This window comes from Hibiscus syriacus, unplaced genomic scaffold (genome assembly GCF_006381635.1).
Source record: "Hibiscus syriacus cultivar Baekdansim isolate YM2019G1 unplaced genomic scaffold, ASM638163v2 tig00110450_pilon, whole genome shotgun sequence".
NCBI lineage: Eukaryota > Viridiplantae > Streptophyta > Magnoliopsida > Malvales > Malvaceae > Hibiscus > Hibiscus syriacus.
Genome location: NW_024062743.1, coordinates 9,190,050 through 9,204,147, shown reverse-complemented (window position 1 = coordinate 9,204,147; position 14,098 = coordinate 9,190,050). Strand labels below are relative to the sequence as shown.

The 14,098-nt window shown below is 35.7% G+C and overlaps 1 protein-coding gene across 1 annotated transcript; it reads left to right on the top strand.

Annotated features, from left to right (window-relative positions):
- The first annotated feature begins 641 nt into the window (after positions 1-641).
- LOC120126054 (pyruvate kinase 1, cytosolic-like) lies at positions 642-7,226 on the top strand. Its single transcript, XM_039144354.1, has 16 exons — positions 642-767; positions 888-984; positions 1,094-1,191; positions 2,187-2,342; positions 2,696-2,773; positions 3,083-3,214; positions 3,345-3,425; positions 3,504-3,575; positions 3,672-3,761; positions 4,083-4,227; positions 4,522-4,610; positions 5,129-5,223; positions 5,351-5,419; positions 6,326-6,425; positions 6,699-6,758; positions 6,863-7,226. The coding sequence occupies exons 1-16, from the start codon at positions 699-701 to the stop codon at positions 7,013-7,015; spliced, it is 1,584 nt and encodes a 527-aa protein (XP_039000285.1). The 5' UTR covers positions 642-698; the 3' UTR covers positions 7,016-7,226.
- Positions 7,227-14,098: the final 6,872 nt, after the last annotated feature.

The following is a 14,098-nucleotide window of genomic DNA, read 5'->3' as shown; positions in this document are numbered from 1 at the left end:
AGTTTATATACCCAAAACATTTGTGTTGCGAAATTAAAAGTTGTGTTGCGAAATTAAAATTCACGTTGCGAATTCAAAAATTGAGTTACGAAAACGAAATTCCTGTTGCGAAATTGAAACTCGCGTTACGAATTAGAAAATCTTGTTGCGAAAAAGAAACTCGTGTTGCGAATTTAAAAATCGAGTTGCGAAAAAGAAATTCTTGTTGCGAAATTGTCTAATTCGAGTTGCGAATTCGACTTATGTGTTGTGAATTCCAAATTCTGTGTTGCGAATTCCAAATTCGAGTTGCGAATTCGGAAACTGTGTTGCGAAATTGGAGTTCGTGTTGCAAATTCGTTGGTTATTTTTGCAAATCTAAAAAAATTGATTAAAATCGTATATTATAAGCATTTTCGGTCACTCACGTTATTTTATCTAAAAAAAAAGAGAGACCAATAATATAGAACAATAAGAATTTGTAGAAACAAAAGAAAGAACTTCATTTTCTACCAAAAAAAAGAAGGAAGTTTTACTCTTGAACAAAAGCATGGAGTTTGGTTTCAAAGAGCTTATAGTTTTTGCGGAACCCAAAGAAAAAAAAGTCACTTCGTCCTCTTAACGCAAAGCCTCTTGATCAAATGATTCTCTGTCAAGAGATAAAGGGAAAAAGAGAAGGGAAATCATTTTTTTGTTTTATTTTTTTAATAGAGCAAAAAATGCATTCCACTCATCTACTTCTTGAAGAACCAATCGGGATGGCTTCAATCCTGGAACCATCCAAGGCTGTAAGTTTTTACTTTCAATTTCAAGTCAGTCAGTTTTTAGCTTTTGCTTTTATGAGGAGGCTGATCGGATCCGAGTAGATTTGGAGTTTGATTGATTTTTTTCTTTCTTTTTTTTATCAGAGCTTTTTTCCGACAATGACGAAGATTGTGGGAACTTTAGGTCCGAAATCTCGATCCGTGAAAGTTATTTCCGGTTACCTTAAAGCTGGAATGTCTGGTACTCTATTTGCTGCTTCAATCTTCATTATTGCTATTATTATTGTTTATTGTTGGAAGTTGTTGACTCAAACTTTAATTTTACTGTTTTTTATTTAACTTCTGGGCAGTGGCTAGGTTTGATTTCTCGTGGATTGACCCGGAGTATCATCAAGAAATTTTAGAAAATTTGAAGGCAGCTGTTAAGCTCACTAAGAAGCTTTGTGCGGTATATTCTTCGTATTTTGGTTAATTTTTGTTAGTTATATATCTTTTATTTGCTTCATTGGAGAAATGTCCGTCTTAGGGTGCGTTTGGTTCATGGAATGTAAGATTACCAGTGGGAATGTAAGATTACCAGGGAATAGGATTACTGGGAATGTTTTATTTTGTGTTTGGTTGGCTTAGCAGGAATGTAAGATTACCGTGTTTGGTTAAAGGAATAAAAGATTATTGGAATGTATATTTGACCAAATTGTCTTTATTATATATTTGTATAATATTACAAGTTGGAAAATATTTATATATTTTCTTTAAAAATTTAAATTCATAATATTTATATAATTTTTTTACAAAATTAAAAATATAAAAAAAGTTTAATGAAAGGGTAAAATTTTATTTTAACCCTTGAACTTTATATAAAATTTTAATTATAGATTTTTTTTTTAAATTTAAAATAATTTAAGGATAAATTTGTAATTTAACCTTCGTAGAATTTTTATTATTCAATAATAGAAGAATGATATTTTTGAAAAAAAATAAAAATTTAAGGGCATTTTAGTCCAAAACATCGGTAATCTAACAATACCTAAGGAATGAGAGGTAATGACATTCCCGGTAATATACCCCAAAAATCCACTATTGATAATCTTATATTACCGGGAATGAGATTCTCGGGCTAATCAAACGGGGAATGTGGATTCCATTCCCATGGGAATCGTACATTCCTCCATCCAAACACTCCTTAATGTTAAATGTAAACTTTGTTCAGCAGGATAATTCTTTTTACAATGATTTTTAAATATTACTTTATTCGTACATTTTGTATGTGAACTGTTAGTAACATTGTGCCTTACTCCAGATGAAGGGAGTTGACTGTCACAGAATCTTGAGTGTGGCAAACAATGGTTTTTTTTTTTGTTACTGTAGCACAGATTGTGTCCTTTGACTCCTTTGATGTAGATAATGAAATTCATGAAATGAAGTATTTTTTTCTGTTCCCAGGTTATGTTGGATACTGTAGGTGCTGAGATGCAGGTTGATAATAAAAGTGAGAAAGCCATCTCACTTCAGGCAGATGCTATGGTTGTTTTGACACCGGACGCAGGGCAAGAGGCCACTTCGGAATTATTGCCAATCAACTTTAATGGATTGTCAAAGGTACAAAGCTAGTCCACTATTTCCCATTGCAGTTTGTATATCCCATGTTATTTTCTCTGCGGAAGTATCTGCATAAGCTTTTTCTTCTTGCACTTTGGTTCTGAGGTTTAAAACATAATTTGCCTTGGATGTCTGATTCTGTTGTACATTCACATCCTTCATATACTGATTTTCCTAAATTAGGGGTTGGGAGTCATGCATTGGCCAGTGCACAGTGATTATGGGTTATTAATACGGGAAACTTAGCTTGTTAACTTTTTTCCATCTAGCTCAAAGGAATTTGTACTTGCTGGTGGTTTCCCTGTTTCTTTGTGCAACCTATATGATAAAGTCACCCAATTTGATTTTTGCAGGCAATGAAGAAGGGAGACACTATTTTTATTGGTCAGTACCTGTTTACTGGGAGTGAAACCACATCTGTATGGCTGGAGGTGAGTAAAGTGGAACCAGATACCATCTCTTTGTGTTTTTGTTAAGGTGTTTTTTCTTTTAACTTTACTGCCTATTTGTTGGTTGACTAATTAGGGATTTGAACCTTACGATGAGAATTCATATGCACCTATTATTGCCTAAATTTTTTGACTGAAATTGTGCAGATACTATTTCTTTGTGTTTTTGTTAAGATATTTTGCTTTTACTTTACTGCCTTTTTGTTGGTTGATTAATTAGGGATTTGAATTTTACAATGAGAATTCATATGCACCTATCAATGCCTAAAATTTTTGACTGAAATTGTGCAGGTTAATGAGGTAAAAGGAAATGACGTGGTTTGTGTGATAAAGAACTCTGCAACATTGGCTGGGTCATTGTTCACTTTGCATGCCTCTCAAATTCGTATTGATTTGCCTACCCTCACTGAAAAAGACAAGGAGGTTAGTTTGACCTTGATTTCTTGTTTTAATGATGAAAGTTATGGAGAAAGTAATCTTCCTCTTCATAAGTTTTAGCTTGTTTCCCTGCTTTTTCTCACTGAGTCCCGTTTCTGACCTGGTAATACTTAAGGTTGTAAGTACTTGGGGAGTTCAAAACAAAATTGACTTCCTCTCACTATCCTACACACGACATGCGGAAGATGTTCGCCAAGTAATGACTATCCTTATGATCCTTCCCCTCTCCTCCCTTTGAAGTTTATGCATTTATCTGATCGGATGCTCTTTGCAGGCTCGTGAGTTTCTTTCAAAGTTGGGTGACCTTTATCAGACGAAAATATTTGCAAAGATTGAGAACATAGAGGTGCATTACTTGTATTTACAGAGAGCAAAAAAATGCTGGTTGTTTTGGCACGTGCTGCTAATAAGAAAATGACACTAATGTTTTTTCATTTTTCAGGGATTAAACCATTTTGATGAGATACTTCAGGAAGCAGATGGGATCATTCTTTCCCGTGGAAATTTGGGCATTGATCTCCCACCTGAGAAGGTCAGTTTTGTAACTTGAACCGGCAGTTATTTTGCTGGCATTAAAGTTTTTATCATAAAATATGCTAGTAGTCTATATGAATACTAGAGATTCAGTTTGCATTGGGCTATGAATGTGGCTGTATTAGTTTTTCTTCAAAATTGAGCTATGAATATGGTCTAATATAAAACAAACAGCGTTCCATAACACATAACCTTACTTTTTAATGCTTATTAGCTGCTTTGGATTTTTGGTCCTCATTTTAAATGTGTAAATTAGTTTTGCTACATTGTATTGCATAATGTTATTAGCTTTTTGCTTATTGCTTCCCCTTCTTTTCAGGTGTTCTTATTTCAAAAGTCTGCCCTTTATAAGTGTAACATGGCTGGAAAGCCTGCAGTTGTTACTCGTGTTGTGGACAGTATGACTGACAACTTGAGGCCAACTCGTGCTGAGGCAACTGACGTTGCCAATGCTGTTCTTGATGGTATATTATTATGCTTTATTGATTCTGCTCATTTATATATCTTTCAAATTGTTCATGTTTATCTTATCAAAAAAAAAAAAAAAAATTGTTCATGTTTACATGCCATATATGATGAGATTCAATGATGTACGAAAAATTCTTTTATTTTTTCCATTGGAACCAGAAAGTGGAAACTACACCCTGTTTCTATTTAAGACGTAAATCTTTTTCTATTATTAAATGGTCATGGCCACCACCCACAGTACAGGACTTAAAAACTCGTCTTTAAGTTGTACCAATTTCTAATGGCTGTAGGAAGTGATGCTATTCTTCTTGGTGCTGAGACCCTACGTGGGTTATACCCTGTCGAAACCATTTCTACTGTTGGCAAAATTTGCTCTGAGGTAAATTCTCTTTTTGATCCACAAAACTTAATCATGGAGGCATTGTTTTTAACTTCCTGGTAGTTGTTGGTGACCTGTGCTGCCATCTACAAGTGGCTCATAAGGGGTACAGACACTGCACTTTTTCTGTTTTTCCTGTGGATGAGAAAAGCATGCCTCACTGGAACAAGTCATATTCTTACCTGTTTCTCTGGTCAACTCATTGTCTTCACTTAAACCCAAAATAGTAACACTTTTGAAACATGTTTTTCCCTGCTGGTCTTCCATTGGTGATGACCGTTCTGCAGAAAATTTGACTTTCTACCATTCTATAACCAGAAAATATAATCCATGCATAAAATTTTGGTTCAGAATTTTGATGCTTTATTTTGTTGCATTTTGCATCTGGTACCATCAACTGGCCGTGCTTGTCAATGATATGGATTGTTTAATGGTCTGGAATTGTTAAAATAGTCATTTAGTATTTGTGTTCCATCTCTAAGCATTTTTGCCTGTGTTTTTTATTTTAAATTTCACAGGCAGAGAAGGTATTCAACCAGGACATGTTTTTCAAGAAAACTGTCAAATATGTTGGAGAGCCAATGACCCACTTGGAATCCATTGCTTCCTCTGCGTTATTTCTTCTTTCCCAATGCTGCTCTTTGGATTCATTATACCAAAACTAGGCTTTACGAACTTAAATTACAGATAAAACAATTTTGTGATTGCAATGTGTACTGATATGCTGAATTTCTTGTTTAGGTACGAGCGGCAATTAAAGTGAAGGCATCAGTTATTATATGCTTCACATCCTCAGGGAGGGCTGCGAGGTATACCTGAGTTGTTTTATTTTCTCTGCAGTTACTCTCTCTTTTCCTGATGAACTCTGTTCCCCCTGTCAAAGTTGTACTTAGCGGGTTAACTGATATAACTGAATTGAACCAAGTCGATTTAACGGAAGTAATTTCGTTTTATCGGTTTATTCAGTAGAAGGATTTGGATTAGTCAGTCCGTTTTGAATTTTCAAACCAAATATATTTTTTAATTAATAAAAATAAAAAAAGAAAAAGAAAAAAAGCCCTAGGTGGGAAAATTAATTGCTTAAAATAAATTAAGTTAATATTTGATGATTTCTCTTTTATTTAGTTTATTTTTCCACACGATTGTTAGAGATTAGTTCCACTTAAGTTACCCAACAATATATGCTATAGATCTGTGGAGTGTAACATTATTTTCTTATTCTAATTATTTTTCACTTGACGTTATTTATGCTAAAAAAGGTAATTTACCATTGAATACATTTATATTAGTTAAATAATAATTTCTATATGAATTGTAAAGTCAATAAAATGTCAATAATATTAATTTTATAATTAATATCTTTGAATGACATTGAAATTATAAGTCGGATCAAAAAGGGATAATGCAAGAGTAGAGAGTAGACTTTCATTCTTCCTGAACTGGTTTAATAGTTTTATTGCATTGTAGAGTCGTAACTATATATAACAATAAATAGCATTACAAGCTGCAATTGTTTGCCATTTGCTTCCCTCCTATATTTGGAAATGGAATTTTTTATATTTCAATTTCTAATTGAGCAATTTCATGGAAAGATCAATTTCAGAGGCAACTTTCCCCCTTTGAATGCATACTCTTAATTTTATTAGTTTCATTGCTGTTGCTAATATTCTATGTTGGTTCATTTATGCGGCATCTGAATTCCGTGTATATACCAGATTGCTTGCAAAGTACAGACCAGCAATGCCGGTTCTCTCAGTTGTCATTCCTCGCCTTAAGACGAATCAATTGAAATGGAGCTTCAGTGGGGCTTTTGAGGTATGTCATTCACCTTGAATACATGACGTCCAAGTGACCACATAAAAGTTGAATTTGTTTTTTTTCTAATGCCTTGCAATGTATAAATGAATAATTTGTGGTATACTTCTGCCGCATGTTTTTGTAAGTTGGAATAGTTTTATTCTCAACTTTAATTTACATTGCTAGTTAATTTTTAGATCACATCTTGACTAAACTGTCGATATTTATATTGCAGCTTATACACTAGTGTTGTTCTTAATGGAAATCTCCTTTTTTATTCCAATTCTTCAGGCAAGGCAATCCCTCATCGTCCGAGGTCTTTTCCCTATGCTTGCTGATCCACGACATCCTGTAAGTACTGGGCAACTGTGTTATTCAAGACCGAAAGGAAATTCAACAACTATACATTTAGATTGTGCCTTGGAACTTATATTGCTATGCTTTGTTTTCTCTAGGCGGAGTCCACAAGCGCATCAAACGAGTCGGTTTTGAGGGTCGCACCTGACCATGGGAAGGCTGCCGGAGTTATCAAGTCGCATGATCGGGTTGTTGATTGCCAGAAGGTCGGGGATGCTTCAGTTGTGAAGATTATCGAACTTGAAGATTAACCTATTATGGCTGGGGATATTTCCAGAACTGGTATTTGAAAGCGATGGGGTTTTGGTGAACGCTTGGATTTGAAATGCATTAAGAACACTTTTTCCAATCTGGTTTCATGAAAATATGGCCATGCTTCCCATTTCTAGCTAATGGGAAGGTGAAAGACGGCACGACCTTATTTTTCTTGATTCGGTGCTAAATAAAAGATGGATCAATTTACAAACTTGTTTCTTCCTTTACTAGTTCAGGCCAAAACGGTCAAGGTAGAGACTGGTTCTTATAGCTCTAACGGACAGGGAAGTTCAGCCTTTAGAACAAATTTGGGTACTTTTATTTTTTTGGGTTTCTGCTCAATGTCGTAGATTCTTCTTTTCTAGATGAGAGTGTTATGAACTCAGTTTCTCAATGATATGAACTCAAGTAATTAAGTTGTATTCCATTGAAGAACAAGAAATTACAGCAAATAGAGTAGATAGAATGAGAAATAGGAGGGAAGAATAGAGAGAAAACTAGAGAGGGAGAGTAACAGATTATAACAATATTTCATGCCCTTCCTTCATCGACTCCACTACATTTTATAGCCAGTTACCGTAACCAACAAAGCCTTGAAATGTTGGCCTGTCAATCATTGAAAGGATTGCTGAGTTGGCATAGCTGCTTGGGTCATAACAATACCCCTCTCTTGGAGAAGAACCTTGTCCTCAAGGTTCGAAGAAGATGTTGAGGACGATTATTTTTCCAACCAAGATAGTGGAGTGACTTCTTGTTGATGAATGTGTTAACATGACTTCAATCATTGAATCCCTTAAGTTTAAATTCTTCTCTACTTCTCGAACTTGGATTGGGGTAACCATTCCCTTGCCAGGAATTATGCCAATAACAGGAGTCAAAGAATTCATCCGAGTAATTGCATGAGTCTGCTTTAGGAAATAATTGAAGTCAAACTTTGTACTCCTTATCTTCTTTTGCAATTTTCATCATCTTCTTGGCATATAACTTCTTGTGCCTTCTCAACCAATGACAAAACATCTCCCATCCTCGAGAGGCGTCCAACCATTTGATCTAAATAGAAAAGTTTAAGGTCCTCCATGTGCTCTCCATATCCTCCAAGTTTGATTGGCTTCCCGAACACCTCTTTATCACTCAAAGTTGCATCATCTCTTGAACCTCTATCTAGCTTTGTTAAAATGGCACCTACAACCCCGATCTCAACATTGAATGTTTTGACTAATGCAACTTCTTGTCCAGTCATTGTATTCACAACCAACAAAACTTTTGTGGGGTTCAACATTTTCTTCACTTCTTGCATCTCATCCACCATTTCTTTATTTATCAGGATCCATCTTGCAATGTCCATTATCACAGCATCTTCAATGATATAGTCTAACTCTAGAGGCATTAATTCTGGCGGCATTTTTGGAGGTTTTGATCTCGGAGGCATTAATCGATAGAATTCGACTACGAAGTTAGTTTCATTCATTCGTCGTAACATTAGACGACTAGTTTGAGGAACCTTATAAATGCCATACGGCTCCAACAATCTCTGCAATGCAACCAACTTGTCTAGTCCTCCCATCAACTCGAGAATAATTGTGTGATTAGGAACATCAACAACCTTGGCTTTAAATATGCCGGTCATGTTAAGGATATCCTGTTGAGCAAAATCATTCATAAAAATCTTTGTTAACATCAATTCTTGTTCAGCCAATGGAAACTGGTTGCCATCTTGTACCTCATGAATTGTTTCACCAACTTACTAATTGATTCATCAGTATCAGGGACAAATGTTGTTATGCGGGATAGTCTCTCTGTTTCAGCATGCCCGAAAGCCAAGTAATATTGTTATGTGAGATTGAAGGCCACTTTTCTTGGCTTGTGCACCAAATTTTGAGAACACAAAATCAATAACCTCTTCTCCCATCACTTTTATCAACTCATCATGTACAATTTTAAATAATTGTTGATTCAGGCTCACCCCTTGAAATAAAACAACTCCCACAACCAGGTCACTTATAGCTTGGACAACCTGTCTAATAACAAGACTCGCATATGCTTCAAAAAGTGCTCTTCTAATGTCACACATTGGTCCCATAATATTTTCATTTGTCAAAACCTGATCTCTTTTAAGTTTGATCCAAGTAACTTCTAGGCCACTTGTCAATTGACCAAACATTTCAGCTCTCACAATCGCTCGTGTTTCTTTTTGGAAAAAATTTTGATTGCGACGAAGGCCGAGCCATAACTTTCGATTTGGTTGTAACTTGTCAAACAACAAATCGCTTGTTACATTTATGTAATGCTTGACATCATGAACTTCGAAACTTCTAATGAATTGAGTCACACCCTTTCCCATTAACAAAAGCCTAAACTTAAAAGGATCATCAATCTTAATCAACACTTTCACATGAGTAAGCAGCAATAAATGATTCCTTTTAAGCTTTTTCCAAGCATGAATAGTTAGAAATATCAAATTCCTAGCAAATAACCCCTTATATGTAACACCTAAAAGCTGTAATTTATCCCCGAAATCAGCAACATGCAATGTACAGAACATCAAAGAGTATAATCCCATATATTTGGCAGTATGGAAATTGAATTCAAAGTGAAGGTTTTCGCACTTACTGCCATTGACAGGATTCAGAATGCCAATTACATGCAGATTCCCAATTTTCTTTGATGGTTGCTCTTGTATTTTAATATTCTGATCTTGAACATCATTTTTTGTTGTCTCGACGGGTTTAGATGAACCTATGATTCTTCAAATATCACTTGAAAAATTAAGTCCATCACTGCTTTGATTTTTTTGGTCTTCAACATCATTTTCCTTTGGTGTTGACAAATCGTCGAACAATTGGGGGATCTTTGTGCTTGAACTGTCTTGCTTAGTAACAAGTTTACCCGGCAGTCCCAAATGCAATGATATGACTTCCAATTGACGTTCCACATATTTAAGTGTTTGTTGGATCTCATCGTTCACCTGTTTCTGCTGCTCAGCATGATCTTGGAGAGATCCCAATAGTTGTTCGTGATGTGCGACAGTCTTCTGCAGAGTTTTAATGGCCTTAGTTTAATTAATCATAGCTCAATCTCTCAACGAAAGCACCAAATGTTATGAACTCAGTTTCTCATATGAACTCAAGTAATTAAGTTGCATTCCATTGAAGAACAAGAAATTACAGCAAATAGAGAAGATAGAATGAGAAATAGGAGGCAAGAATATAAAGAAAACTAGAAAGGGAGGAAGTAACAGATTATAACAATATTTCATCCCCTTCCTTCATTGACTCCACTACATTTTATAGCTAGTTACCGTAACCAACAAGCCTTGAAATGTTAACCTGTCAATCATTGATAGGATTGCCGAGTTGGCATAGCTGCTTGGGTCATAACAGAGAGACAAATCAAACAGTTGACAAGGGAAACTGATGATTAAATCAATCATCATCCACCGGAAGCTGATTGAAAACAAATTATGAACGTCTTTTTTCTTCACTAGCTCGGAATTGAAATTTGCAAAAATAAGTAAAGGTTTGATGTTTATTTCGAGTCTGTTACTGGGAATGAAATTGAAAAACACTTCCATTTTCAGATGTCTTGCCCATCTAGTTCAGTTGGGAGAGCGCAAATCTTTTAACCTTGTGGTTGTGGGGTCGAGTCCTACTGAGTGCAATTCATAACGAAAATCTTCTACGGAAGCTGCTCTCAATCTGGCGTTGGGGCAGCCTACTACCCTACCTCCCCTTACCCCATTACATAGTCTTGTCAGTCTAGCTCAGTTGGTAGAGCGCAAGGCTCTTAATCTTGTGGTCGTGGGATCGAGTCCCACTGAGGGCAATTCATAACGGAGGTATTCCACGGAAACTGCTCTCAATCTGGCGTTGGGACATCCTACTACTCTACCTCACCCTTACCCCATTACATATGTGAATAGGGTCAACTAATTTTTCATTTTCAGATAAAGATTATACCGCTTACCGATTTGATTTTTGTTTGTGAGGAAGAAGGATAAAAGTCTTAGGTGTCAATTTTGTCTCTCAATCTTGATCACGAAGTTTTATAGATCACGAAGTTTTATAGTGACTTTTAGGGTTGTTATAACTATTTGTAAGTTTGCAGGCTTAATTGATGTGATTGGTTGCTAATTAATATTGACTTTGAGGTGAAAAAATGAAATTTTTATGCGGAGGTGAATGAAGGGTTTTGAGATTGACGAGATCAGTGTTGGTTGAAATAACGGGCTAAAATGATCCTGAAGATGAGCCATAGAGAACGAATAAAAAAAATGAGAGAGAGCTAGACGACCAAAAAATGAAAATCTAAAATCGAGGGATTTTGGTAAAAAAATAAATCTATGTTATAATAAATTAAGAAAATTACATTGTGTATCCCTACATTTGCTTAGTATTCACGGAACAAAAATCCAGGTTTCACCCGTGTTCTGTTTAGTCTTTAAATTCCCAAAATCATCCAAAGACTTAACTAATTTAATCTCTAAATTCTAAATTTTTGACAACTGGGTACCCAAAATTCAAATTAGACCGTTAATTTATCCAATCAACTTTAAGGAAAAAATTTAACCCCAGATTTTGAATCTAATAAATGTCCAGTTAAATTATTTTTTTGGTATTTTTTTGTGACATAAGAAAAATTAGAGATTCTCTATCAGCTTCACTGCAAGTGGTGGGGTCGGAAGGAGATGTACCTCAAATCAAATCCCAATGGGTTTCTGATTTTTGCCAACGAGTCTGCCACGCGGTTACCTTTTCGAGGGACGTGATGAAATCGTAAGTTCCATCTTCTTTTCTCTAGCTCCCGGATATGTAACCGTTTCGTTGGAGTTGCAGCTTTATTTTCCACTAGGTGAATAGAATGCATGTAGTCCATATCCACTTTCAAATGTGAGATTCCGGCTTCCCATGCTGTTTTTATTCTTACGTATGTCCCCACAGCTCTGTCTCAAATGTCGAACACAGACCAATGAATTTGTAGAAACCTACTATCCATTTGAATAAATATTAGTCGAGCGAAACTTCTTTTCCTCTTTTCACATATCTCGAAGAAGTGAAGTGACAATGGCTACTCGAAAGATGGTGATGGCTAGACCCGTCTATTAGTAAGTGTGAGGTTTGATATGCTACAGTCTCATATAGCCTCAAAATTTGGGAACCCTACATTTTAAAAAAAATTGTTAACCCAACAAAATTATTTCTCCTACCGTATGCATGCAAGCGTAAAGAAAATCTAGTGAAGAAAATTTTCTTATTTTCGTTCCTTTTTCTATATTTATTTATGGTTAAATTATTGAAGGAAAAATATGTCGGCTTTTACTGCTGCGCAAGGTTCGCCTACTCTGCAGTAGAGGAGAGCATGGCCGAGCTGAATAGCCAGGAAGAATATGTTGGGAAATTAAACGAATAATTTTTTATAACTAGATTAATAAGAATACAAAATAAAAGTGGAATAATAACACATAAAATTAATAACAGAGTTCGATCAATTATGCAGTCTCCAAAATATTACAGATCTTTTACTAAAGGCATAAAATTTACAGGTATTTACAAAAAATACTCACTAACTCACAACCCAATTACACCCTGAAAATTACTCTCGATTTTCTCTCACTAAAGCTTTTCTTTCTAAGATTTTCTTTTGCGTTTCTTGCTTTGATTGATTAAGAACTTATTGGGGTGAGCTATTTATAGATGAAAAAGCCTCCCATTCTATTTCTACCAATTATTTCATTTAATTGGCTTTCCTTATTTTCAACAAAGGATGCACCATCAATTGGGTTGTTGGCTTACCAACCAATTTCTCCTATTGCCATTTATGCCACCTGCAAGTTTGACCAACAATCTCCCACTTGAAGACTGATTTTAATCTGTCTTCACACCTCGATCAATGCAACAACATTTCTGGTCTTGTTACTCTAGCATGCTAACTGAAGCTGAACACAACTTCAATTTGTCCGTAGTCACCGTCTTTGTTGCCAGATTTTGAGCTTCACTAATCTTTTCAAGTTTCAAAATTTCATATTCCCGAAGAGACCGGATAAAATGATATCACAATTGTATGTGTTTCGTCCTGGAATGAAAAGACGAATTCTTTGCTAGATGGATAACACTTTGACTGTCGCAATACAAGACATTGTTTTCTTGTTTCTTGCCTAACTCTTCCAAGAAACTTTGGAGTCAAACCATCTCATTGCTGGCTTCCATAACAACGATATATTCTACTTCAGTTGTGGAGAGAGCAACTATCTTCCGTAGTTGAGAAACCCAACTCACTGCGGTACCTCCTAGAGTATAAACATACCTTGTAGTGCTTCTTATGATGTCAACATTTCCGGCTAAGTCAGCATATACATAGCCTGACAGTATCATATCTCCATATTTGAAACAAAGTTCTTTATTTTTGGTACCCCACAGATATCTGAGGATCCATTTGACTACTTCCAGTGTACCTTGCCCGGATTATTCATGTACCTGCTAACAGTTCCCACTGCTTGAGCAATATCTGGTCTAGTACAAACCATGACATACATCAGACATCCAATTGCTGAGGCATACGACACCTTCACCATGTGTGCACGTTCTTCCTCCGTCTTTGGTGATTGTTCTTTGGAGAGTCTAAAAAGAACACCTAAAGGTGTACTTACTGGTTTAACATCTTGCATGTTGAACCTGGAGAGTACTTTGTTGATGTACTCAACATGTTATAACAACAAAGTCCCTGACTTTGTGTCTCTCTTAATCCTCATCCCAAAAATCTGTTTTGCAGTGCCCATATTTGTCATTGCAAACTGTTTCGACAATTTTTGCTTCAAGTTTATAATCTCTTGCATGTCTGAGCCTGCAACGAGCATGTCATCAACGTACAACAATAAAATAATGAAGTTGTTGTCGAACTTCTTGATGTAGCAGCAATGATTTGCTTGGCATCTAGTAAAACCACTAGTACCCATGAAGTTATCGAACTTCTTGTACCACTATCTTAGAGCTTGTTTTAAACCATACAAGCTCTTCTTCAACCTACATACTAGGTTTTTCTTGTCTGCCTCTATGAAGCCTTCTGGCTGCCTCATATAGATTTCT